Source organism: Ascaphus truei, chromosome 1 (assembly GCF_040206685.1).
Source record: "Ascaphus truei isolate aAscTru1 chromosome 1, aAscTru1.hap1, whole genome shotgun sequence".
Classification (NCBI taxonomy): domain Eukaryota; kingdom Metazoa; phylum Chordata; class Amphibia; order Anura; family Ascaphidae; genus Ascaphus; species Ascaphus truei.
Genome location: NC_134483.1, coordinates 93,138,233 through 93,164,220, shown reverse-complemented (window position 1 = coordinate 93,164,220; position 25,988 = coordinate 93,138,233). Strand labels below are relative to the sequence as shown.

The following is a 25,988-nucleotide window of genomic DNA, read 5'->3' as shown; positions in this document are numbered from 1 at the left end:
AATGAAGGTGATGGCATTTTTAAATAAATTGGGCAAGAAGTGAAGAGAGAATAAACAGAAAAAAAAACAGATCTAATTTGTCTCATTGGATGTAGTATTGGGGCTTCTCTAGCTATTGTTGAATATAACTGTTTTTACCGAATCTATTGTGATAAATACTGTTTCTAAGTGATGACAACATAATTAGTTTAGAGATCAAGGGAAATACATTTTTTACATACAGAATAGTCAACTGCTCAGCTGGTATAAAACAAATGTGGCCTTGTAGATGCACCTAAGGGGAAAATAGGATCTAAGGGAATCCCCAGAGGGGAAGGAAAAAGCAAAGCCCCTTATTCAGTGCACAACTACTGAGGAACCGGAGACTTTAATAAATAAAGAAAAACATGTTTTACCGGATAACATTCACATTTTAAAGCAGCAATCTTGTCTGGAAACATTGGAAAACATATATATATATATATATATTTTTTATTAGCCAACGCCTGGGGACCTTCTTTGTTCCTGAGATATATTTGTGTTTCTTGTGCTGGTTTTGGCACAATAACTGCAAATATGGCTGCAGAATAAAACATGACCCCGGAGTCACCAATACAAAGCAGCGACGTTATCTACCCAATGAGGTCAACGCTGTTCTATTGTTAGCGGGGGCGCGAGTTCTGAGCCCAGTTACGTGAGGTGGTATTGTATAATTGTAAAGCAGTCCACTATATTAAGGGGATTCCAAAACCCTTTATTTTTTATGCCCGGTATGTGGAACAGCCATTTAATCACAGAAGAGTTGTGAGATCAGGGAGACTGTGACCCCTGTTACATACAATGTTGATTTGTAGGACATATTAGGCAGATTATACGGCACTTCTTTCTTAGGTCCTTACTGATTCGTTTCTTTACCTCTCTGTCGCAGTAGTGGAAATCTTTCAAGAACACAGAGTTCAGTAACAATAATCACATTTTGAAAGCAGTGCATTATATATTGTAATGCTGGGAGTGTCACACAGGTATTGCATATCTGGGCATTGATGACTTTCATTTGAGATTTGACTTGTTACTTGGTTGTTGGGATTAAAGCACCTGCCATTTTTTCTACACAAACCTTGTCTATTGTCTGCATTAATTGTGCTCTAAAAACAAGTGAGTAGTCAGTAGTTGTATTAAATTCTTATCTCTATTTAGGGGGAAAAGAACAGCGGCTTTGATGTATTGTACCACAATATGAAACATGGACAGATATCAACAAAAGAGTTGGCTGACTTTATGAGAGAAAGGTATGTATATTTTTACATTTTCTCCGCCCTTCTTTCTTAGGTAAGGTTATCTGTATTATAAAGTTGCCTTGTTAAACTGTTCTATAGAATCATTTGAAACCCAAGTGCATGAATCCTCTCCTTGGAAGCAAAACTCTGACCTCCTAGTCCCACGCTCTTCCTTTTAAACCTCCCCTTTCCCCCCCCCCCGTTTCTCCCTCCCCCCCTGCAGCCAGTTCACATTTGCCCGGTCCGGGTGTTGCAGCCCTTATGGAGCCGACCGATCGTTCTGGCCCTCTGACTTACCTAATCGGTGAATGATTAGCACACTCTGTGGCCCTGTTGTAACAGGAGTAGTCTTCAATTTAATCTGAACCAGGGCTCCTTCGCTGCAAATAAGTGAAGGGCCAAAGTGCTTACCAGGAGTGTAATTAAGGACTGCTCTATAATGTATCCAATAAGGAAGGTTCACACGGTGCATTCAAGAAGCAGTATTTACGTACCTTCTGTTTGTACCCTATATCCCTTTAGTTTGTGATTGGTCCAAGTATTACTTTCCCCTCAACCAACTATTTTATTTGTGGGGTAAAATTAAACAAGCTATGGTGACTACATTAGTCTGACGGCCCCAGCTGCTTAGCGCACGTCTGATGCAGATGCGTTTGCCTTTACAGTTTAGAGTCAGATCAGATCATTGGGGTGTTGAGCCACCTTTTTTTGCAAGTGGACATCCTAATGACAGAACCTAGATTGTTGGAAATAAGGCACGTCTTACTCAAAGAATGAAAATGAATCCTTTGTTATACACTGTATTAATAGCAAGCATGCATGTATTAACTCCAAAAAATAGATCTGATACCATTTTCTCCTCTGTAATTCATTAATTCATTGTAATTCATTAATTCATTGTATGTTTAAGCAGGAGCTGTACCTTAAGGAATGTTGCATCCTGCTTACTTCCTTACTGTATGTGGTATACCATAGATTGTCATCAGTTGACATCAGTACTATGGACCTATGGAGTCACCCAGTGTCAGCCTCTACTTGTTCCCCTTTTGGATCTGGAAACAGTCCCGGCTTTGTATTTCCAGCTGTGTCTTATTTATTCCGGTTTTGTTGCATTTGAATAGTTGGCAATAAAGACTGGCTCAGGCCGTTGCCAGCAATTGTAATATTTAACTCCTTCATCCTGTTTATTTATTGCTGGGCTTTGAAAATTACCTGGTACATAGCAGCCATGTCGAAAGTATTACTTGCCATTATATCATATAACCACTTGTGTCAAGGAAATGCAGGCAATCCAGTCATAGGCTGCAAAGTACAGTACATACTGTTCTGTAGAGGTTTTTCTGCAGAACTCTGGCAGATGTGTGTAAACACTGTTTCTATTAGGAGAAAATGTACAATTTGTCATACTTTAAGACCCTTTATTTCGATAGATGTGTATATATATTATAGTACATTTGTGAAGAGATAAATTGGAAATACATTACTAATAGAAACTCTCCAAGTGCGGCATGCCTATTTCTTTCCAATCATGCAAGTTGTTGGGAAGCTGTTTTTGTGGGGACTTCTAAGGTACAGTCCTACCCTAGCACGCCCACCTGTTAAAATCCTATCCAAAATCAACAGAAATCTGAAATAATAAAAAGGTGCAGTCAGTAGATTTTATCTGGTTCTCTAAAAATATTTCAGGGTGACAGTCCTGCAAATTTATTTATTTATTTATAAAATGTTTTACCAGGAAGTAATACATTGAGAGTTACCTCTCGTTTTCAAGTATGTCCTGGGCATAGTTAATATGACAAATAATACATGGTTACAAATACAGTTACATAAATGAACAGGGTACATTATATACAATACATTGCATGCACAGTTAGAGAAGATGTATATTATAGGCATATGTAACAGTTACAGACCAGATTAAAGTGTGAGACAGCCTTAGTTTTGAAAGAACTTAAACTGGTGGTGGATGTGAGAGTCTCCGGTAGGTTGTTCCAGTTTTGGGGTGCACGGTAAGAGAAGGAGGAGCGGCCAGATACTTTGTTGAGCCTTGGGACCATGAACAGTCTTTCTGAGTCAGATCTCAGATGAGTGCTGCATGTGGTAGGGGTGAGGAGCTTGTTCAGATAGGTGGGTAGCTTGCCCAGAAAGCATTGCCAAATGAAAGCATTGTTATGCTTGCTTTGCAAATAGTCACTCCTTTCACATTACTTCGGAATGAGAGCCTAAATGTTGTTTTTCCTCCACAATTGCAAACTTTAAAAAAATTTGATATTGTTTAAAATCATTGTATTTTTGGAGGATGTGCTCATTTTGAGAGTGTCTTTTTTATAGTGTTGCTTAGTCTGCGCTTATAGTGCCAGCGACGCGACGTTGCGTCAAAACAAATGCATTGCCGCCGTTGCGTGCGCTTTATAGTAAGCCCGGTGCGATGGCTCGCGATCGCTGGAAGTCATCTCAATTTGATTTTTCCAGCGACCGCAGCCTGTCGTGGCTGCCACCGGCACTATAAGCATAGCCTTATTCATGCTACAAAGCTTCTTTGGGTACAACTGATAGGTATTTAAACAAAAGAAATAAATAAACGTGTGTGTGAGAGGGGAAAAAAAAGTGAAACCGGAATTATGATTAATTTCCTGAACCTTCCAACAACAATGTTGTGTCCCTATGCTACAGTTCAAAGGTTCAAACTTTCATAGTAATAAAGTGAGTGGATAAAGGGCGACTGCACTGCCAGAAAAAAAAGTTCAACAAATTATTAGTGTAAATAGCTTTATTTATTTTTTTATTTATTTTAAAACATGAATCACTATCATAGAATGAAAAATGTGGGAACTTTGTGTCATGAGAAATTAACACTTTTATTTATAGACACCAATCACCTGCACCTGACACACATTTCACTCAACGTGAATGAATAACATACATTTCACTGCCATTAGTTTACTTTGCTCCTAGTGAAGGTTCCCTCTATAAAAATATAGGAGTGGCACAGTGAGTAGACTGTGTGTGTGATGTTTTTATTTTTTTAAACAGTTTTACCTATAACTTAGCCGTACAGTATAATAAGTGGGTAACAAGCTAATTTAACTATGCAAATAAGCGAATTTGAATATAATTATTAAACCTGTCTCAGAGCAACAATCATATAAAAACTATATACGGCAGGACAGTTATCTGATGTGAATTCTGAAGGGTTTTAAAGACTAGCACGAAGATATTACGGGATCACAAGTTGGAGAACTGCTGGTGTGAGGGTTTACAAGACTAGGTCTGGTCTGTCAGTTTACAATTAGAGCTTGCAGTTAGAGCTGGCCAAAATCCCCCCCCCCCTTTTTTTTAAAAATGTTATGGTCATATTGAGAGCACAGAGTTCTTTTCTTCTCTGAGATGGTGGTGTATTCGTTCATTTGCCTCTTTTGCCAGGAACTTGGGAATATCTTACCAGTGGAAAAGGAGAACCAATGACATCACAGAAAAAGGGAGGCATTGAACAAAGTACTGTAGGTGTGTTCAGATATCTCCCCATGTCACACACAGGGAGTGTTTGGAAGGTATAGAATTCAAAGGGGACTATTAAAAATAGGACTTTTTCCTTCTCTTTCTCTCTCCCCATCTTTTTCCCTCTGCCCATCTCTCCCACGTTTTCATCATTGTGATGTTTTGCTTACTGCTGCAGCATATAGGACTGATTTTGCCATTTCTTTAGAATTGTTTCACTTCACAAAATATCTGGCATAATATTTATTACAAAAAAAAAAGAAACAGCATAAAATTGTTTAAACAAATTTGGAATGGTTTTGCACATCTCTAATCTTTATATCCAAGTCCAGTGTTTTTCCTAAAGGAATTCCGAACTATGTATACATTTATTGACGAACAGAGCAAAGTGCAAATATGGTGGTCCTCTCAGTTGTTCTTCACATTCAAGTGATCTGTGAAAAAGGAAAGTTTGGGACATACTGGCCTTTACTACTTGTGTGACTGGTGAAGTTAATCCCCTACATTTGTAGGTCCTTTGCAAACAAAAGTATTAACGTTTGAGATATTTACATCATGGTTGTTTTACAGATCGACAATAGAAGATGCATACTCCAGGTCAATGACCAAACTTGCTAAGTCTGCAAGCAACTATACACAACTTGGGTAGGTTATCTTTTTAGTACATCCTGTAACAAAGCATTGTCCAGTAAGTTTGATGTTTTTTCTAAGCAGATAGCTAATCGTGTTTTCATATCAAGGACATTTGGACCAGTCTGGGATGTCTTCAAATCTTCAACAGAGAAGTTAGCCGGATGTCACCTAGAACTTGTCAAAAAGCTGCAGGAACTCATTAAAGAAGTTCAGAAATATGGGGAGGACCAAGTTAAAGCTCATAAAAAGGTCTGCTTGTGTGGTATTGTGTATATTTGTACTATGGAGTCCAACACCCCAACTGACCTCATGCATTATTCCAGCAAAGATGAGGTTAACAGGATCCGCCTAAAACATTGTTTATTTTTGACAGACGAAAGAGGAAGTATCTGGGACCTTGGAAGCTGTGCAGAACATTCAGAGTATTACTCAAGCCCTACAGAAAGCCAAGGAACTGTATAATGCCAAGTGTGTAGAACAAGAGCGTTTAAAAAAGGAGGGTGCAACCCAGAAAGATGTAGAAAAGGTACATAAATAAATACTTAAAATATATATATATATATTTTTTAAATTGGGAATGTTTTTTAATATTACTTGACATGGGTACATTTCTGATCCATCCTATTGGCAAAGTGAAGCAAAGCATTGCTTTAGGAATGTAGTTTATAACTACCTGCAACAGCTTCTGCTTCCTAACTGGTGTAGTCATACATATCAATTTCATAGGTTTTGTTGTTCATGAACTGTAGACACCTTTTAGATATTGTGTTTATGTGTGGTCTTGCATGCTCCTGTTGAACAACATCTGGGAAGCACTTGCAAAATACTGTCTTATATTTATGCAACATATTAGCAGGAATCCTGAAAATGAGATGGGCTTTGCCTCTCTCTGCCTCTCCAATACAAGGAGTGCCTTGATGTCGATACCTTATTATCACAAAGGAAGCGCATCCCATTGCCCTGTAAACTTGTCAGACGTGTCCTGAAATGTCCACACCTTTGCTAAAACATTGCAGTGAGCAATGAATTTGAAGTCTAATCCTTTTCTATTGTAATCTTAGACAGGGACTTCACAATTACAATTTCAGAGTAGCACACAAATTAATATTACTAGTACCTATGTGCATATATATTGTTTTTGCCTTGTTGTGATGTAATTGATTATTTGATACATCAGTTAAGGATTAGACCTCCGTCTTTTATGTTTTAAACATACTTCAATCATGAAGTCCGAAGCAGACCATGTGCAAGTTATAAGAATGATTGATTGTTTCCATGTAAAGTGTATACCAGCAAAATATATTTTGATGTAATTTGCCCTACAATTTTGTATCTGCTATCCCATTTTTTTAACCTGTATTTTGTGTTTTAGGCAGGTATTAAAGCAAAGAAAGCTACAAAGAGTTATAAACTCTGTGTTGAAAAATATGCTGCAGTTAAATCAGATTTTGAACAGAAAATGGCAGAAACTGCGCAGGTAGGTTCTGTTAGAATGGAGAAGCCAGATACCTATTCAGAGCCCATTATGTGAATGCAAAATAATAATTAGATGTGTGTTGTGGGAAATACTGTGATTGTTTTGAAATGTTCACATTTAGGTGTTTTCATTATTGTTATGGCCCATTGCTGGCTAGGCAAAACAGAATTGTTTGATCAAGGAGGGCAAAGTCCAGTCCTCAAGGGCCACCAACAGGTCAGGTTTTAAGGATATTCCTGCTTCAGCACAGGTGGCTCAGTTGTGACTGAGCCACTGATTAAGCCACCGGTGCTGAAGCAGGGTTATCCTTAAAACCTGGCCTGTTGGTGGCCCTTGAGGACTAGAGTTGGCCACCCCTGGTTTAGACCATCAGAAATCTTATCTGAATATTTAATCCTAACGTCACTAGTACTTTCCCCATATGTCATTACCACCCCGCCCCAGGCCAACATTAAACATGTTGGAGCCAAAATTAAAATACTTAACAGACCTTTAAATGTCCCAATCCTGTCTTTTAGTCTGTGTCCAAATATATTGTTTGGCAATAAAGACGATCATTCTGTAGCCAGAAGTGAATCAAATATGTAACGTGGCCATACATAAATATCTTTGTTGTGGTCTCATCACTGCACAGCAGCCACCATTCTGGGCACATTGTCTGTTATGTCTGCCATGCAAAAGTCATATAACAACTTAACATGCTTTAAATTAAGTATGCAGGATTTCTTGCATGTTTCAAGCATAGGTTTGCTTTACCAGGAGCTACCTCACAAAAGAACATGCTTTTTACCAATCTTCCTGGGGAAAGCAACTAAGAGGGTCAGATACCACAGGTTCTTGGCCTACTTTTTGAGATCTGTTTTTAAGCCCTGTGCTGCTCTGTATCGCTGTGATATACCTTACAATAATGTCTTCTACATACGTGGAAGGAAGCAGATAAGGGCTTTGGGAAACCAATCTTACTTCCTGTATGTTTCCCCTCGAAACATGGAATTACCTTGTTACGATGTAGATTATGATGATATCTCCTAACCTTAAAGGAAAGGAGAACAAATCTGGTGCTCCAAAAATATGGGATTCACTTCCAAATGAAAGAAAAACTGGTGTATAATTTATCCAGTATACTTTCTATGTAAATTGATAGCAATAATGCAGAAACCCTTTAGCAAGCATATAATCCGATGAAATATTTGTGAGTGGTCTTCTGGAGGTGTTGGCATTGGACTACGGTCCCACCCTAATTAGAGTATACCTTGGACCTTTTATACTGTCCCACCGCATAGCGATAAACTACTATATTGCAAAGACAGTCCAGTACTCCTGGAATGATCCTCACAAATAGATGACAGTCCTGTTACTCCATAGTGGAATCCACAGCAGTAGGTGTTTTTCACTTGCAGGGTAGTTTCTTCTGTATGCAAAGCATCAGTTTAAAGAACATACAGAAAAACCTGGCATGATGCCAAGAGGACTGCCGTACCACAAAAATATAATGAAGCAAAGAGGATGACAAAAAGATTTATTGTAAAGAAGAAAAAAAAAATGGAGACTACACTGACATGTTTCACCCCAAAGTGCTTTATCAAAGTGTATATACTGTTTTTGTGGTGCGGTAGTCCTCTTGGCATCATACCAGGTTTTTCTATACAATGTAGATTAGATTGCTTTACTAATGACATGTTAATCCATTCAGTTGAAGAGAGAACATAGACCATATCAACCATTTCACGTTACGCTTTCATAAGCGTTAAAGGTGGTCTTGTATCAAACTAAACTCAATACCAATGATATGATATACCTGACCCCTGCCTACCAACCAAGCTAACTATCCATGCATCTAAGGCCTGGGACATGGTCAGCGCTTATGCGCTGACCCGTGCTGAGCCGTGCTGCTGCTCGGCACTGAGCCCCTGCAGCCGCAATGAGCGGCTTTAGCAGGGGCTCGCGCACGCGTCAGCACGCTTGGGGAAGCGTGTGTCTGACGGAGTTTTGAAATTTCCCCGCTTGCCGGTGCGCAGGGCCGGTCATGTGAGCGGTTCGCCCAATGAGGGCGAATCAGCTCCGTGACGTCACTGGCCCGCCCCCTGATGGCGCGCTGTGTAAGGCCAGGGAAAGCCTGAGCCTTAGCGTGCCTCAGCACTGGTTAAAGGCACAATGTCCCAGGCCTAAGGCTGCCTTATAGTCACGGCGATGCAACGTCACTTGAAAACAATTGTATTGAAGCCAGAGCGGAAGCGCTACCAAAATCCTTGTAGTCACTAGGATTTGATTTCTGCAGAGATGGTCTCACCATGTGACTGCCTATAAGCCAATCAGATAGCTTCTATTGCACCCAATCAGAGAGCATAGTTAATAACCAATCAGCGTGTATGTCAATAGTACATGCTGACACCTAGTGACTTAGTGGATTTGGGTGTATGATGTGCAGGGAGAGGTGTGTATACTATAGGTTTAAACAAATTCCAGTTTGTGTTTAAATAGCACACATTGGCAGCATACAGAAAACACAACTCTCCGTTTTGCCTTTTGCTGTTGACTGTGTTTGCCCTCGTCTCTGCCGCTCTGCCTTCCCCCCCTTGCTCTTGTCTCCGCCGCTCTGCCTTCCCCCCTTGCTCTTGTCGCCGCCCCTCTGCCTTCCCCCTTGCCGATGACACACCCCTTGTAGCCAGCGACGTCTCAAACTCATTTACAACTTTTGCAATGGCTTCGGAGACGGGTGACGTTATCGGTCATGTCGCCTGCACTATAAGCGCGGCCGACGCATACCTGACCATAATGTTCCCACCACAAAGACACTAACAATTACTCTATGCCCATCACATGAAATGTTCTATATATAACCCCCACCATTAGTTAGTAAAACAATGTGATTTGGTTTCCTTTGAAATGGTGATTGTATTTTACTCTTATTTGTTTCCTGTGGAATCTGAATAATGTTCTTTAGACGTATGTACTTCTAACATTATCTGCCATTTGTTCTTTCCTTTGTCTCTTTGGTTAATATTGGCAGCATAATTTGTTTAAACAAAATGAAAAAGTGTGAGCTAAGAGTTTTTGGAAATACCAGAGATTACCATTTTACCTGTAAAACCAATCCAAAGCACTTGAAGTTTTAACCAATATTTAAAACATTTTTTTTTTAAATGTTTGTTTTAGCAATGGTGTTAATCACAGCATTCCACTGCTATTATTCTACTTTTAAGAAACTTGCCAGGAAAGGTTTCCTAAAAATGCTTCTCTTTAAGCCATTATCTAGTTTTAAAGCAGCATTTTCTCTTTCCCAAATTATTATATTTAATTTTTTTAAATGCAGCAGTTCCTTGCCTTCGCAGCAATGTAATTGTATAAGCCTCTGATCGATCAGTGAAGATTCTGTTTCCCAGGAAAAGCAATATGGCTGTCTATTTCAAAAGAGGATGGGTTGGTTGTAGTTTTTAAATACATGAAAAATGGCATATAGAGTGAAAAAATGCAGTGTTATGTAATACTGCACAACTGATTTATTAAAAAAAAAAAAAAACTCACTGAATTTTGAAGGAAATGCTGCTATAACTTGTTGCACATGACTTCCAATAGTTTAATTTGGACTTTTATGTGACTACATTTTTAACAGTCAGCAAAGAACATTAGGTGTGCGTGTTTAGTTAAAATATCGGCATTATGTTGGTTTAGTGAGCACAATCTCAAGTAATTTCTCAAAACTTTCAAAAGGAACTACATAATTTCAGGGTGAACACTGAGTAGACCAGGTTATTTAATTCGAGGTACCTAGGCACTGTTGGGTTACCCGGGCATCCCTATATGTTTCCCTGCAATTTTAAGGGCACTTGAACTTTGTACCAAATACAGAAGAATTTACAATGCATCTGATCTCAGACGCGCTATTAGTGAGGGTTGTGGTTCCTTACAATGCATCTGATCTCGTTGTGAAATACTTTAGGAGTTTTGGATTTCGAAAAAATTGTGAAGTATTAACATTATTCATGTGACCCATAAAATTGGTTCCAGTCATAAATACTAATTAATTCTAATTAGGCTTCAAGTAAAGCATTGAGAATTGTACATTTTGTTATCTTTGTAATTTATGCCAGAAAGAGCCTTACAAACTGAGCAAAGCTATTATGTGTTACTTCATGCAACAACTGCTACAGATGGTAGATAAGTAAATTCTACGTGTAGCTGTGGCCTTTTTTGATCCCCTTGAGTGCTTCAATCAAATTGCAGCTGAATGTGTTGCAATTCTGTAAGAGTTAATCACTGACATTACTGAATGCCTAGTGAAGACGAGACAATCTATCACCACATACACAAAAATCTGTGAAACAAGTTGATGGATGACTCTTACTTTAATGTTTCAGTGCTGGAGGTATCCTGCAACACTGCTGTTAATACAACAAATTAAACAAGGCAATAAGTTGGCAAAATGTGTTGTACAGAAAAGGGAATTTGTTCTGGTCTGTCAGGGTTAAAGCTTTTCAGAAGTGATTTTGGGGAGTGGTTACTGTTTTCATTGGTGCTGTTATTATTTGACACTGACGTGAACAAGTGCTTAGGCATGTTAAACTGTACAGGTAATTGGTGTTTGCTGCTGGCGCAGCCATGTGATTTATAGTTAAACAGAATTCCACACCCTTGTGCATACTAGATATTTTTTTTGTCAGTAACACTCATTTTTGTAAATGTAGCCTCCGTTTTCTGGAAATGGGAAGTGTCACAGCAGGTAGGTGTATATGTGGGCAAATTTAGGGCATGATTTCTCTGGTGCTCCCTGAATCGGCTGACACTGTTCATTTGCTTATATATTTATTTTAAAACTGACAGTAAAATTCACTTTTTTCTTTTTATATAATTCTTTTCAAGTCCAAAGCCCAAATTACATAAATGTGTTTTATTTTTTTATTTTTTACTAAATAAAGATAACGTTCCCATTTCCTTATTTATATCTCCATGTTTTAATCATCTAATCCCAGAATCAAAGCAAACATGAAACCTAATTCTTCATCCTAATGGGATCTCAGTCATGACTATGCAGGATATCACTTTGCTGATACACGCACATTTTGCTGTTTTCAATCATTGCATATTTCCTGCAGAGCTTTTCCTGTTTGCCATTTTTTACTTTTATTTTTTTTTAATGGCATGATCAAAAGTATATCGTTTCAGCTGACCCTGGGATAAGTGGCCACTTACGTTTGACTCGTAGAAGTTAAATAAATGTATTTTACAAACTTGGACATGGAGTTCTCAAGCCGAAACAGGCTTTATTTTTAGTGCCAGTGACCCCATGGTTACCGAAATAACAGTTTAGCTGCCAGTGTCTTCCTCTCCTTGAGGGAATTCAAAATAGCTGGCAAAATCCTGTGAGTCCCATGGGCCAATAGGAAGCTGCAACGTTAGAGGGATGCCGTTACGGCTTCCTTTTGAACGCTAGAATGCCCCGGAAGTAACACCGGCAACTAAAGCAGAAAGTGTCTTGGAAACTGCATTGTAATTTGGTGGGGAACGCTTTAATGTTTGTAAACTTAGTAAGCGGAGACATGGGAAGGTTCTGATTTATTTGAGCTCCTTCCTTTTGTAATATTAGGCCTCGCCCAGGTAGAGAACGACGCGCTGGCGCTGCGCCCTGCTCGGCCGGGCGATTCCTGGCCGGCTAGTTGCGCGCGCGCGTCTGGGGGCGCGACCCCAACGTCATGGAGCTGGTTCGCCCTCATTGGACGAACCGCTCACGTGACACGCTTGTGAGTAGCAAAATCAATTGTGCTTGTGAGTAGCAAGCGGCTGAGCGCCGAGCAGGCGCTCACGCAGGCCACGTGCATTGTCGCAATGGGTCCAGCGTGAGCGTGCACGCCCGCTCAGCACCACCCTGGACGAGGCCTTACTGTGCTAAACATGATATTGCACAGGTAAAGCCTTCATCTCTCCTGCCTCTCTATCTGTGTTCCTACAGGTTCAGGGTGGGCAAAAGTCTGGGTACTATTAATTGACAAGCAATGAAAAGCAAACTACCAGGGATTTCACCTTTTTAATGGTCGCAAATCTCAGGCTGCGATTATAGTGGCTGCGTGCGCGTGATATCGCGCGCAGCAAGTACAAATTTGTGTTCCTCAATGAGAGCGTCCATAGTGCATGCAAGCGCTGCAGAGCGACCGTGCGGGCGATTTTTGAAGATACAGTTGAATTTGTGTTTTTTTTGCGCAATGGCCGCATCACATGAGCGGTACAGCCAATGAGGGTCCACCACGAACCCGAACCAGCCTGGTGACGCGTCCACCACGCCTCCCAATTACCTCCTACCTCAGTGCATGTTTTGTGTGAGCAACAGGAACGAGTGACATCACGCGCTCGGTTGCGCGCATGCCGTAACTATAATCGCGACCTAAGAGTTCTTCCTCCGGCGTGATCTTCCCTTTGGCACCAATTCAATATACTTTAAAGCTGCTTTCATGTGTGCGAGACACTTTTGATCCTATTTGTTAAAAAAAAAAAAAAAAAAGACCAGACCAGGAAGGTAAAAAGGGGCATAGGTATTTGTGTATCCCGGGTATAGTTAGAGGTCCCTGGTTTAGGGGGTCCCCCACGATATATGCCCCAACCCCCGGACCCGGTATAGGGGTTCGGGGTGTCTCCAACCATGTATAAGGTTGCGTGAGTAAAATTATTTCTAAGTCCAGCTTCGGTATAATTGAAGCAACCCTGAAAATGAACCTTAAGAATGATTTGAACTTTTATTAAAACTTCTTATTGGAATGTCTAGGAGCGCTGAAAAGGAATGTGTGTGTCTTTTCAGTAGATCCTAGTGGATGAGGAACTTGGAAGAATTTTGTAAGATTTTTGTTAATATGGTGTATAACAGTGTATATGTGTAAAACAAAGAGAGATACCGGCGCCAAATGAGTCCAAGGAAGTAGAATCCTGGACATCCAGTGGAAACAGTTCAAGTCCCAAGGTGATCAACAGTCTCTTAGTCTTTGGGTGACCAGATGGGACTTCGTTCATTGGAAGTGGAACATGCAATGAGAAAAGAGATATTTAGTGCAACACAGCTATGGTAGTTTACACAGACATAAAATCACAGACTGGCTGACACTAATAACAAGACAGACAGGCACGACAGGACAGATAAACACAAAGCAAAGCTAGTAATAAAAGTGAGTTTAATATAACTAGATTAAATAAAATGTTGGACAAAATCTGGAACACTGCTCCGGTCGGTTAAAACCTGAGTAACACACACAGGACGGCAGATGGTTTAAAGCAGTTAACTGGTGTGGACTGTTCTCATCAAGGTGTATGGTCTGAGGATAGAATGTGTCTGTCCTGAAACGCCACGTGTTTGCATATACCTGCTCTGATGCTTTGAATACAAAATTGCCTTGATTGAGAGACCAATCGGAGCAAAGGTGGGAGTATTTATACCAGGCATCACTGCCACCACTTTTATCCCCTGAGGAAGTGTGTGTAGACACATGAAACGCGTAGGGCCATTTTATACTGTTTGGACATTCTTGGAGGATAAGCAGTACAAGTGCTGAGTGTTGCGGTGTTGCGATCCAGTGCTGTGAGGGGCAGAAAAGCGAGTGTTACCGCTCCCTTGGCTTCGTTGAAGATTTGCCGGATTCTGACGCCACGTCCGGTGACGTTACCATCAGTTCCGGCACACGACGGAGACGCCATTTCTGGTTTTTGTCCACTAGGAGACATAGAAGAATCGCACGGCTTCCAGGGCACTCTGCGGACCCTCTACACGTGGAGAACAGTCCACACCAGTTAACTGCTTTAAACCATCTGCCGTCCTGTGAGTGTTACTCAGGTTTTAACCGACGGTGCTCCAGATTTTGTCCAACATTTTATTTAATCTAGTTATATTAAACTCACTTTTATTACTAGCTTTGCTTTGTGTTTATCTGTCCTGTTGTGTCTGTCTGTCTTGTTATTAGTGTCAGCCAGTCTGTGATTTTATGTCTGTGTAAACTACCATAGCTGTGTTGCACTAAATATCTCTTTTCTCATTGCATGTTCCACTTCCAATGAACGAAGTCCCATCTGGTCACCCAAAGACTAAGAGACTGTTGATCACCTTGGCACTTGAACTGTTTCCACTGGATGTCCAGGATTCCACTTCCTTGGACTCATTTGGCGCTGGTATCTCTCTTTGTTTTATGCCTTTATTCTGATTGTACTGTCAGATCACCACCAGGCTGCCTGTTTTACCAATAGGGCTCACCCTTACAGTAGGGTATATTATCTATTGACATTAGCGCTAATATACATCACCTTCTTTTGTTTAGTGTATATGTGTATGCCCTGTATATGAACTGGGGAATTTCCAAGTCCTTGGTTCCGAGAGACCAGATGGTCACTAGGCTTGGTGCCACTGTGTCTGGTCAGGTCCCTGACTTGAAAGTCTCAGAGATGCCAAGGTGTTAGGGTGGGCAGAGTACCGGAGTTACACTCAACTACCCAATTTCTGACATGAATAAAGGCTATCCGGCAACCATTTGCCCAGCCCCAGACTCTGAGAAGCCTGGCACAACGGGGATTTCAATATGCCAAGTGGCAGAGGTGCCAGGTTGGTGCAAGCCCCTTAGCAGAATTGAAATCAGTGCTCGGCCGGCTTCAGAGTATCGGCAAATCTGTGATAGGCTGGTAGAGATATTCCCACTCGCTGATTGGCTATAGCGTTTTGTGAATGGGACTGAAAATCCTATAAGAAACCTAGCAGCCAATCAGGTTGAGAGAGACTAAAGAAATTCTAAGCTCGAAGACAGCAGCGGCAGATTTGAAGTGACCAAAAGATGCTCTGAGAGAAATGGACGCGAGCCGGCTTCAGACATTTCAAGGCAAGAAATTTTCTAAGTCCCGCTTTTCAGGGGCCAAGTTCTGAAAAGAGACGTAGCGGTCGGGGCTGGAACTCCAAGCCGAAAAGAGTACCTGGACATTTGGTACTCGCTCCCGGTCATGGGATTCCAGCACCTCCAGAGTGGAAAGAGCGGTGGCGTCAGGAACTGCATGCCGAATTGGGTTCCAGGACTTTTGCGGGTACTTCCCGGTCATTGAAAGGACTTGTAAAGACTTTTTCTGAGCTTTTTCAACTTGGAAAGATTAGTTTTGTAGCCCAGACCCCCAGCAAGTGTGTTTTCTTTTGCATATTGCAATTCATTGTGTGTATGTCTGGTTCTAAGGAATAAATGCAATTTGTTCTACTCCTTGGTTTTTCTCCATGGCTGATCCCGGTATAAAGGTGTACAATTCCTGGTCTCCCTTGACAGTAAGGTCAGCCAGAAACTGTTGTGGGTTAAAGTTTCTACATGTTCTAGTGAGGAGAACTTTAGGGCTTGATTGGGGTGGTTTAATTTTCCTTACACAGTACACTATTGCATGGTCACTGGCATCCTACCTGACATTTTCAGAGGATTGGATTCTGCTGGGATTAGAGGAGAGAACTCAGTCTAGCAAGGTGTCAGGTGTGGGTTGGGACATGAGTTGTGTTAAGTTAAGGGACTTGAGTTGTATCTGGATTTTGTTGTTTTTGCGGTGGAGCCAATTGTTGTTGAAATCCCCAAGAACTAGCAGCTCACCCTTCTCATTCAGAGGATTTGGAGCCAAGAAACTGGGTGATATCAGTCAAGGACTGTAGAGGGGCTTTAGGGAGCTGGTAGATGCCAATGGAAGCATTGCATCTTTAAAGTTAAATCAATGTATCTGTGTGTATGTAGTTTAAATAAAGGCAGCTTAGGAATGTGTTGGCAGGCTTAATGTCTAGCAGGGGTTTATATAAGAATGTTGACAAGTCCAGGTTTTTGTCTGAGAGGACGGGGTGTTTTTTGTGTGCTTTGTAAATGCTGTACTCCCTCTAGCGTCTATAAAACCTGCTGCATTGAAAGTGAGAATTATTAGTCGCCACTAAGATTTTGCTTTACAGATGTGCATGATCTATTTCTGTTTTTCTGAGATCTTTTTGTGTGTGTCCCAAAAGCAGCAGCTCCACTTCCTTCATTTTAATATTCATTTTGTTAATTTCGTCATTTAACAAGAGTTTGTGCTTTCAATTGCAATTGCTTTCTTACATTTTATGCAAGAGCACCAAGACCTTCTCATAATTTGAAGGATATTGGCCAGTTTTCAAATGACTGCAGTAATTATATGTGGTTCGTGCAATGAAATAGTCCTTTCTCTCCCCACCCCCACCCCCCATCCCTCTTGATTTAGTTTTAATTAGAAGCCAGTGATACTTTGTTTTTCAGTAACTCTTCAAATGGTGTAGCTGTTTTAATATAGGTTTCTGGGTGAATTGAAGTATAATTTTTGTTCTATATTTTAAGTTTTTTAAATGATATATTATGTTAAATTGTGAGCTTTCTAGCATACAAGTAATGTATGGACTGCCATTGCATCACTTGTTTAGCAGAATAAGAAGTGAAGACTGCAGCAATTCAAATATTAAATCTGTTAGATGAACTCTTGTGAGCACAATACGACGGAATTAGAAGCACGGCCAATAGCAGGAAACCTTCCATTGCTGGATAGACCAAAAGGAAGTGGGATATTGGCAAACTGTCAGTCTCAGGCCAGCAGTTCAGCTTCTAAACCTTGCCTTGCATTGTGCATATGGCCTCTAGCAATATGTCAAGTGATATTTTATCAAAAAGTTGACATATAAGTGCCACTGCTGCTTTTGAGGTTAGAGAAAGTAACATGATAATTTCAGTGACAGTGCGGTTACCAACCTTGGCAAATGTGTGCAAGACTAATTTGTTTTTGATACGGTTGTGCATTAGAAGTGCATCCATGTTGTGTAAAGTTGTACTGCAGATGTGATTTCAGCAGAGGTATACTTTTATTACTGTACTCTGAAGAAGATTCACTACGGTCCGTTGCAGGTTCACATACCCAATCTGGTGTTAACAGACATTCAGGTCACATGCAAATATTGCTAGATTGTGGGTTACGTGGCAATGGATGTTAATGAATCACCCCCTCTGGTCTCTCAAAGCAAAGACCCCAATAGTGAGGACATCTGTCATCTACCCAAGGCCTGGGACCCGCTGCGCTCGTTGGCGCGGGCGGCAATGTCGCGAGTTCCCCACCAGCAGGGGAATCCTCGCGAGCCGGTCCCGGTCCCCCCTGGCGGCACAGCTGACTACACGCTGTGGCGCGTCAGCCGCTAGGAGACACCACAGAATGGTGTTTCCTAGCGTTGACGCGTCACGTGGTGTGGCTGTGAGCCAATGGGGAGGGGAGGCTGCGGGAGGAGGAGAGGCTTCGGGGAGCGGGGAGGAGTGTGGAGTGAAAGCAGCGTGAGTGCCTCTCTGTGTGTGTGTCTGAGTGCGTGAGTGCCTGCCTGTGTGTGTGTATGTGTGTGCCTGTCTGTGTGCGTGCCTGTCTCTGTCTGTGTGTGTGTGTGTGTATGAGTGCGTGCGTGCCTGTCTCTGTCTGTGTGTGTGTGTGTGTGTGTGTGTGTGTGTGTGTGTGTGTGTGTATGAGTGCGTGAGTGCCTGCCTGCGTGTGTGTGTTTTTTTTAACTTACCTGCAGCCCGTGGCAGCCCGTGGAGGGAGGGGGGGGAAGAGTAGCGGGTCCCTCCGCTCAAGCCACGCCCCCCCCTCCCTGTCAATCCTCCCACTCCCGCCCACCCCTCCCTGTCAATCCTCCCACTCCCGCCCACCTCCCGCTCCGGCCCCTCACGTCATGGCCGCGCCCCCTCACGTCATGGCCGCGCCCCCCCCGACCCGTTTGGCCACGCCCCCCCGCTCCGAGAAAAGTATCCTGTAGACCGCAGATCGCGGTACAGCGAGTTGCACGCGCCGCCGGCAAGCAAGACAGCCGTGCGGACGCGTGCAACGGGACCTTAGCCTAAGCTTCTGGAATTTCTGCTTTTCTTGGTTTTCTTTTTCTCCTTGTTTCCTTACTTTTTCCTCTGTGTGATGAACCTCCCTGTGTTTGTTAATACTTAATTCATTCTTATATTGAATGAGCTAAATTGACTTTTAGCACTTATCTATTAACAGTTGAACGAATTAACAATTAAATTGCTTATTTTTTGTGTTCATAAAAAGCTTAGCAACGTTACCGGTCATTTAAAAAACAAAAAAAAACAAAAAAACAATTCTACATTTTTTGGACTGTTTGAAGCAGGGGATTTGCGGGGCTGAACAGTGTTATTTTGCACTCCCGGGACCCCCTGCTTCCCGAGATACGTCCATCTGAAGGTGATGCCGTTAGCAGGCAATGCTGGGTACGGAAAATAACTACTTAAAGGGCGGCGGGTCAATAGAAAGGCTTACTATTGTAAGCCCCTTGTTATGCGGGACCTTTAAACAGGCAAGAGGTTCTGGCATCTTGGCTTTGGTGACCCCCTGCTTCACATTCGGGAGAGGAGGGGGGAGAAGAATTGTTATTGTTCTAATGGCAATTGTGCTTTAAGGGGGAGTGGTCATGTTCAATATACATTTTTATTTCGTTTTACTTATTATCCTTCACTTTCACCATTGCTTCATAGCAATGTAATTGTTATGGCACTATTTTATTGTAAATAAATGTTTGCCAAACATGTTTTTTCCCAGTTCCTGGCTTTTCTTATCTGCGATTTATATAGAACGATGCATGGCTGTAGCTTTTTATTCTAATAAATAGGCATCATACATATTGGGAAATATACATATTATTGTGCAACATTGCTTAGCTTTAATATGCTGATAAAAAGCATTTGTAACAGCAATGAGATTGTATTAGGCACTTAGTCAGTGGCGTAGCGGGACATGCGTTGGCCCCAGGCAAAATATTGCCGACTGCACATGCACGCATGCATGCACGATCGGAGCTTGCCGGTTGCGCATGCGTTACCAGCAAAGGACGATCGCACAGGCGCCGTCAGCGAGCAGGTCGCCAGATTCACGCATGTGCAGTCGGGAACAACTATGTGATAGAGCAGGCTACCTAACAGCATGGGCCCCCGGGCTATAGCTAAGCCACTGCTTACAGTAAATAACTGTACACATGCATAGGCCCTTAATCTACAGTATAAACTGTCATGAGCAGTTGAAGTCAATAGAGCTAGCGGTTCATAGAATAAGGGCTGTAGAGTGTTTAAATTGGCCTTCAGCCTTTGAACCTAATCATCGTTAAAAAAAAAAAATGTTGTTTACATATAACTGAACAGTTCCATTTTTCCTTTGTGTTCTGCATTCCATTCAAGGTAGATCCTGCACCACTGATACTGTATGGGCTGTTTGTGTTCACATTTGAATTTGATGTCCATGACATGCCCAGAAGTCTATTATACAATTATTATTTTGTGGTAAATTTCTAAATGCCCATGTAATAAAAAAAAATAAGGTACTTGTAGAACAGTCTATATATTATATTAAGTCCAACCATGGTCCCTATCTCATTTACTGATAGCATCTCTTGCTATTACAGTAGGACCTGCTCAGAATAAAATGATGACATGGAGCAAACAAGCTTTCATTTACAGAGTTTTAACATTGTTTGATATTCATCAGTTTCCTTAAGTTGAACCCCCACTTTCCTATAGATGGTGTCCTCCATTGGTAGGCCCCGATGCTTCAAAATAATTTATCTGAAGAGCGCTTTTGCCCAGTATGGTTGCCAGATACCGTCATATCTGTGAACTAATCAGCAGTGGTGACTGCAAAGGTCATTGGTGCTTCTGGCAACTCCCAGTGGGAAGCTTTTTAAATTCCACAAATATGCTGTTACATCGGAAGTACAGATCTCCTGAATCAATGCCTTTCTTAGTAATATGGTCACAATACTGTGACAGGAGACCTCCCTACTACGTTTTGTGTGTGGATATTATATATATCTATCTATAAATCTATCTTTAAATCAATTTCCTGTGTGTGTATGTCATACAAGGGAATTCGAACTACTGAGATTTCCCTCTGCTTCACTTCCATTTTCGCGAAATGAACAAAATTATATATATATAAAAAAAAAAAAAGGTTTTGTGTAGGGATACCCATGGAATAGGGGTAGAAGTGGTTTGCTCATACTCGCATAAAGCTATTACTGGGTCTCAAACAAGTGTCCCACTTCTCACTCTTACTTTTTGTTTAAGAGGAAACTATTTGGAGACTGAAGGCCATTTTAGAACATTTAGCCAGTAAAGAATTAAGGTGATTTACACACACACACATCAACCACACACACACATCAACCACACACACACATCAACCACACACACACATCAACCACACACACACATCAACCACACACACACATCAACCACACACACACATCAACCACACACACACATCAACCACACACACACATCAACCACACACACACATCAACCACACACACACATCAACCACACACACACATCAACCACACACACACATCAACCACACACACACATCAACCACACACACACATCAACCACACACACACATCAACCACACACACACATCAACCACACACACATCAACAACACACAACACACCACACACAACACACCACACACCACACACCACACACCACACACCACACACCACACACCACACACCACACACCACACACCACACACCACACACCACACACCACACACACAACACACACAACACACACACACACACACACACCACACACACACCACACACACACACACACACACACAACACACACACAACACACACACACACACACACACTCTGCTTTTTCCATGTAAATAGTCTGAAAGATTTAGTTTTGCTTGTGTTTATCAAACAGAAATTTCAAGACATTGAAGAAGCACATCTCATTCGTGTGAAAGAAATTATAGAATCTTCCTCCCATTCTGTCAGCGAAGTCCACATTCAAATAGGCCAGGTGAGTTGGACTTTTTAGTGATATTCAGTTTGTGTGTATTTAAAATAAAGCATGTGTGATTGTACTGGATAAAGCGGTGTGTTAAAAATATAACCTAACGCATTATGCAGCTTTTGATTATCCAAAGGAAGCACAAATAAACCAATCATGTCAGCCCTGTGAAGACGCTTGCACATGATGGGGCAACCTTTGGCAGGAAGTTGATTGTTTTCCTGTTTCTTGTGTCACTACATTTTCAACTGTACATAATCAGACTAATATATGTTCATTTCCTAATCAGGACTAGATATATAAAATACAATAAAAAATAAATCTCCCTCACACCAATATAGATATATCTATATATAATCTGTTTGTATGTACAAGTATAGCAGATGGACGCGCACGTCTAGTGCAAAGATCCCCTGAGACCATTTATTAAATATACAAGAGACAAGTGCACAATGTTAGTGTCAAATAGTTGGTGAAAACGAGAAATGGTATGTATTTAGTACATGTCTTGTCACCTCCGTCGCATTGGTTTTTCACACCAAATGCTAATAACATGACGTGATTCTAACATCCATCATATTGATGTCACTGTCATGTATTCACATACATGCTCATCAATGGGAAATTAACTTGTGCAAGATATTTCTCATGTTTTGCAAATAAATAAATCTAGACATGGGTTGTAAGTATAATAAAGAAGAAAGCACTTGTGGTCTTGTGAAAATGTTATTTAATTATCAGTGGTCAACGTTTCGGTCCTTTGGACAAGGGTTTTTTCTTGGTAGCTCAGAGGTAAGGACAGAAATGTTGACCACTCATCATTTAAACAAGGTGTTACAAGGCCACCAGAGTGCTTCCTTCTTTATTACACATGTACAGCACGGATCCTTCCATGCCCCAATCTGCACCCGTGGCAGATACCTTATTACGTGAGAGCTCCTTTTATCTTCTATTGTAGATAGACACACAAATGTAGATCTAGCCTATAAGCAATAGTGAAATATCTAATACCTCAAAACAAAAAAAAAACTAAAGTAAGAAAGCTTAAGTGCAAAAGACTAGACAACAGATCGGGATATGCTTAGCTAGCAGAATAAAGACCAAAACGGCAACAATCTAACCTATTACAAATACAAGTACTCAAATATATTAATAAGCAAATCAAATAGAAAACATAACACCTAATAATTTCTTTTCTTCTTGTGTACATAACATTTTTGCAGGCACAAGTCCGTGCCCGTAGAGCTTTAATAGCTTATCTATAATTGGTGCCTAAACACAGAGATTGTGAGTGAAGGAGCTCCCCCGCTTTAAACTATGTCATTGTTTTGAGTCCGCTGCTTTATATATATCAGTGTGTAAAAGCACTATCTGACACACGTCTCGTGTATAGAAAAAAGTATCAACTGCCGGTGCTTACGGATGAAAGGGATTGTCCCGAAAGGTCCCAATAGAGTCACATGAAAGGAGGATTAATCCAGGCACTCTGTCTTCTCTTCTGAAAATGTTTTCAGCAATGAAACAACCGTTTCGAGCAGCCCTCACCTTGACCAAGACTGCGTGGCAGTCGAAACGTTGGTTGTTTCTTTTACACACTGAGCCACTCCTTCAGCCCACCTAACTGAATTACAAACCACATTGAGAACTCTGTTCTAATATAGTTTAATAGCGCTTTTGTCTCATGACCATCTATGACCTATATGAACCAATTTATATTTAATGTTAGAGAATTACATATATTTGACTGTCCTTACAACGCTCTTCCTTTTATTTTTGTGAGTGTTTCCAGCTCCCCTACCGTGAGTATGTATATAAAATGTTAGTACATTGTACAAAATGTGAAAATATACAATACTAGTGTAAGTAAGCCAATAATACTACAATAGCTACTACAGTATGTGTCAGTAAATGAGTTAACAAAAAAGGGTTATCCGCTGCACACCATATGGTCAGAAGATTTTTACAATTACCGGGGCTCTTGTGCTGAGGGGTAGCCTGCTCGAGACCCAAATAGTATCTGGAAGCAAAGAATGACACAAGGCACTTCGGATTTTCTAATGCTGAATTTAACGAGCTAATAAATTCAGCATTAAAGATCCGAAGTGCCTTGTGTCATTCTTTGCTTCCAGTAAATTAGTTAAGGCAGTAAAATCCTCTGTTCAATTTATTTTCACTTCCCTGTTCCTCTTTTTTATGGGGTTCTGCGGGGCAGCACCTCCTTACTAGTTACATTCTAAAACTGGGGAGTCTTCTAGTTTAGGGATTATTAACCTCTGATGCCCTTAAAGTGCCCCAATGATTTGTTTTACCTGGATGTTCAAAGTAAACATTTCTTTTTTTCAGGTTCATGAAGATTTGATTAATAACATGGCAAACATCACAGTTGAAAGTTTATTACAAAAGTTTGCGGAATCTAAAGGCACGGGCAAGGAGAGGCCTTGTAAGTACATAACAAACATACTGTAGATTCAAATGCGCTTTGTCACATACGGCATATCTGTGAGCACGTGAACTGTATACAGGCATGCCCCGGTTTAAGGACACTCACTTTAAGTACACTCACGAGTAAGTACATATCGCCCAATAGGCAAATGGCAGCTCACGCATGCGCCTGTCAGCACGTCCTGAACTGCAATACTAGCTTCCTACTTGTACCGAAGCTGTGCGCAAGCGGGGAGACGATAGAGCCTGTTACAAATGCGTTATTTACATCAGTTATGCACGTATATGACGATTGCAGTACAGTACATGCATCGAAAGTGGGGAAAAGGTAGTGCTTCACTTTAAGTACATTTTCGCTTTGCATACATGCTCCGGTCCCATTGCGTACGTTAATGTGGGGTATGCCTGTATGGGACAAGGGTTAATACAGCTCTCTAGCAGTCGTTATTCTCTTAGCATAGACCCTCAAATTATTAATATCTCTCCTCAATCCGTGCCAATATAACATCTGTCACGAACAACACACTTCTGAGCATGTTACACGCGCGCACACGCACACACCTCGCCTTTCTCCTTTGCAATGTACTTCAAATTAGTAATATTTACCCTTTGTTGCAATCTATCTGCTGCCACCACCAAAGATAAACGCTGTTAGTATGCATTTTTAAAAAATGTATTTTTCTCTGAAAAGAGGTAGGGATAAGAGCTCACGCATGTGCAGACGGCGATTTGTGTTAATAGCTTACACAGTAGCTGTATGAAAAGGGTAGGGTTGCAGCGTATCCCAGTGTACCCCCAGAAAAAAAAGCTATGTATATATTTATCGATCTACCAGGGTCTTCTTTCCCTGTTTAATACACAATCTGTTGTAACAAAATGTGTCTGAAAATTTAATTTGCTCTTTACAAATCGGGCAACAGTTCTTCAATCAGCCCAAAGTATTACTTATTAAAGTTTCTCTTTAATATACAAAAAATACAGTGCTTACATTTACAGAATAAAGATTACATGAACATAGTTATAATAAATGCAGGCAGTTTCTTAAAATAAAAAATTAAGATAAAACATTCAAGAATCCCTGTGTTACCATGTCCGAGGTTCTTCCCAGAGAGGTCAGTGGCGTAGAAAAGCTAAAAATTCACGTGTGATACCAAAACACCTCTGTTGAATTCGAGCGGCTCAGTGAGTAAAGTCACTGACTGGCATTGAGAGTTTGAAGCAGGGGAGCCTGGTTCAATTCCCGGTGTCGACTCCTTGTGACCTTGGGCAAGTCACTTAATCTCCCTGTGCCCCAGGCACCAAAAAACATAGATTGTAAGCTCCACGAGACAGGGACTGTGCCTGCAAAATGTCTCTGTAAAGCGATACGTAAAACTAGCAGCGCTATACAAGAACATGCTATAATTATTATTTTCGGAACCTTATGGTCCCATTGAAACCACCATAAGAACATTTTTATGATTTTAAAAGAAAAATATTTTTATCATATATATATCTATCCTCTCATGATTTTATTCCTATAAAACTTGAAATAACGTGATTCGTATCAATAGGTTTAGGCGAGTTTACTGAATATAACAAGACTAATTTTGACCGTCTTGCTCCTAAGTTTGAGCAACAAATGGATATCTATCTCTCCCTCGCCACCACCTAAACATGAAGGGTTTGGCCTTATTGCACCCGTTTCATTGTAACAGTTACAATCTATTGGTTATTCTTCAAAAATAAGGGTCAGACTGATGATTTCATATTTCCTATCTTTTTAACCGTAGGTCTAGTCTCGCCCTTAGACACTCTGTTGAACCCCTCCTAAATATGCTTTTCAAGAGGTATTTAAAAGGGTCTTGTTTATTCTAGTGTCAGG

The 25,988-nt window shown here is 41.0% G+C and overlaps 1 protein-coding gene across 4 annotated transcripts in view; it reads left to right on the top strand.

The window, feature by feature from the left end:
• The window catches only part of FCHO2 (FCH and mu domain containing endocytic adaptor 2), a 100,858-nt gene that overhangs the window by 27,676 nt on the left and 47,194 nt on the right, over positions 1–25,988 (top strand). For 3 of the 4 annotated variants that reach the window (XM_075591860.1, XM_075591875.1, XM_075591883.1), the window contains exons 2-8: positions 1,177–1,268; positions 5,325–5,399; positions 5,495–5,636; positions 5,761–5,913; positions 6,760–6,864; positions 21,593–21,691; positions 24,026–24,122. In XM_075591860.1, the coding sequence (XP_075447975.1) occupies positions 1,177–1,268; positions 5,325–5,399; positions 5,495–5,636; positions 5,761–5,913; positions 6,760–6,864; positions 21,593–21,691; positions 24,026–24,122 (763 nt within the window). Of the gene's footprint in view, positions 1–1,176; positions 1,269–4,679; positions 4,761–5,324; positions 5,400–5,494; positions 5,637–5,760; positions 5,914–6,759; positions 6,865–21,592; positions 21,692–24,025; positions 24,123–25,988 lie in introns of those variants that run through there. The other variant, XM_075591867.1, reaches the window with a different exon arrangement.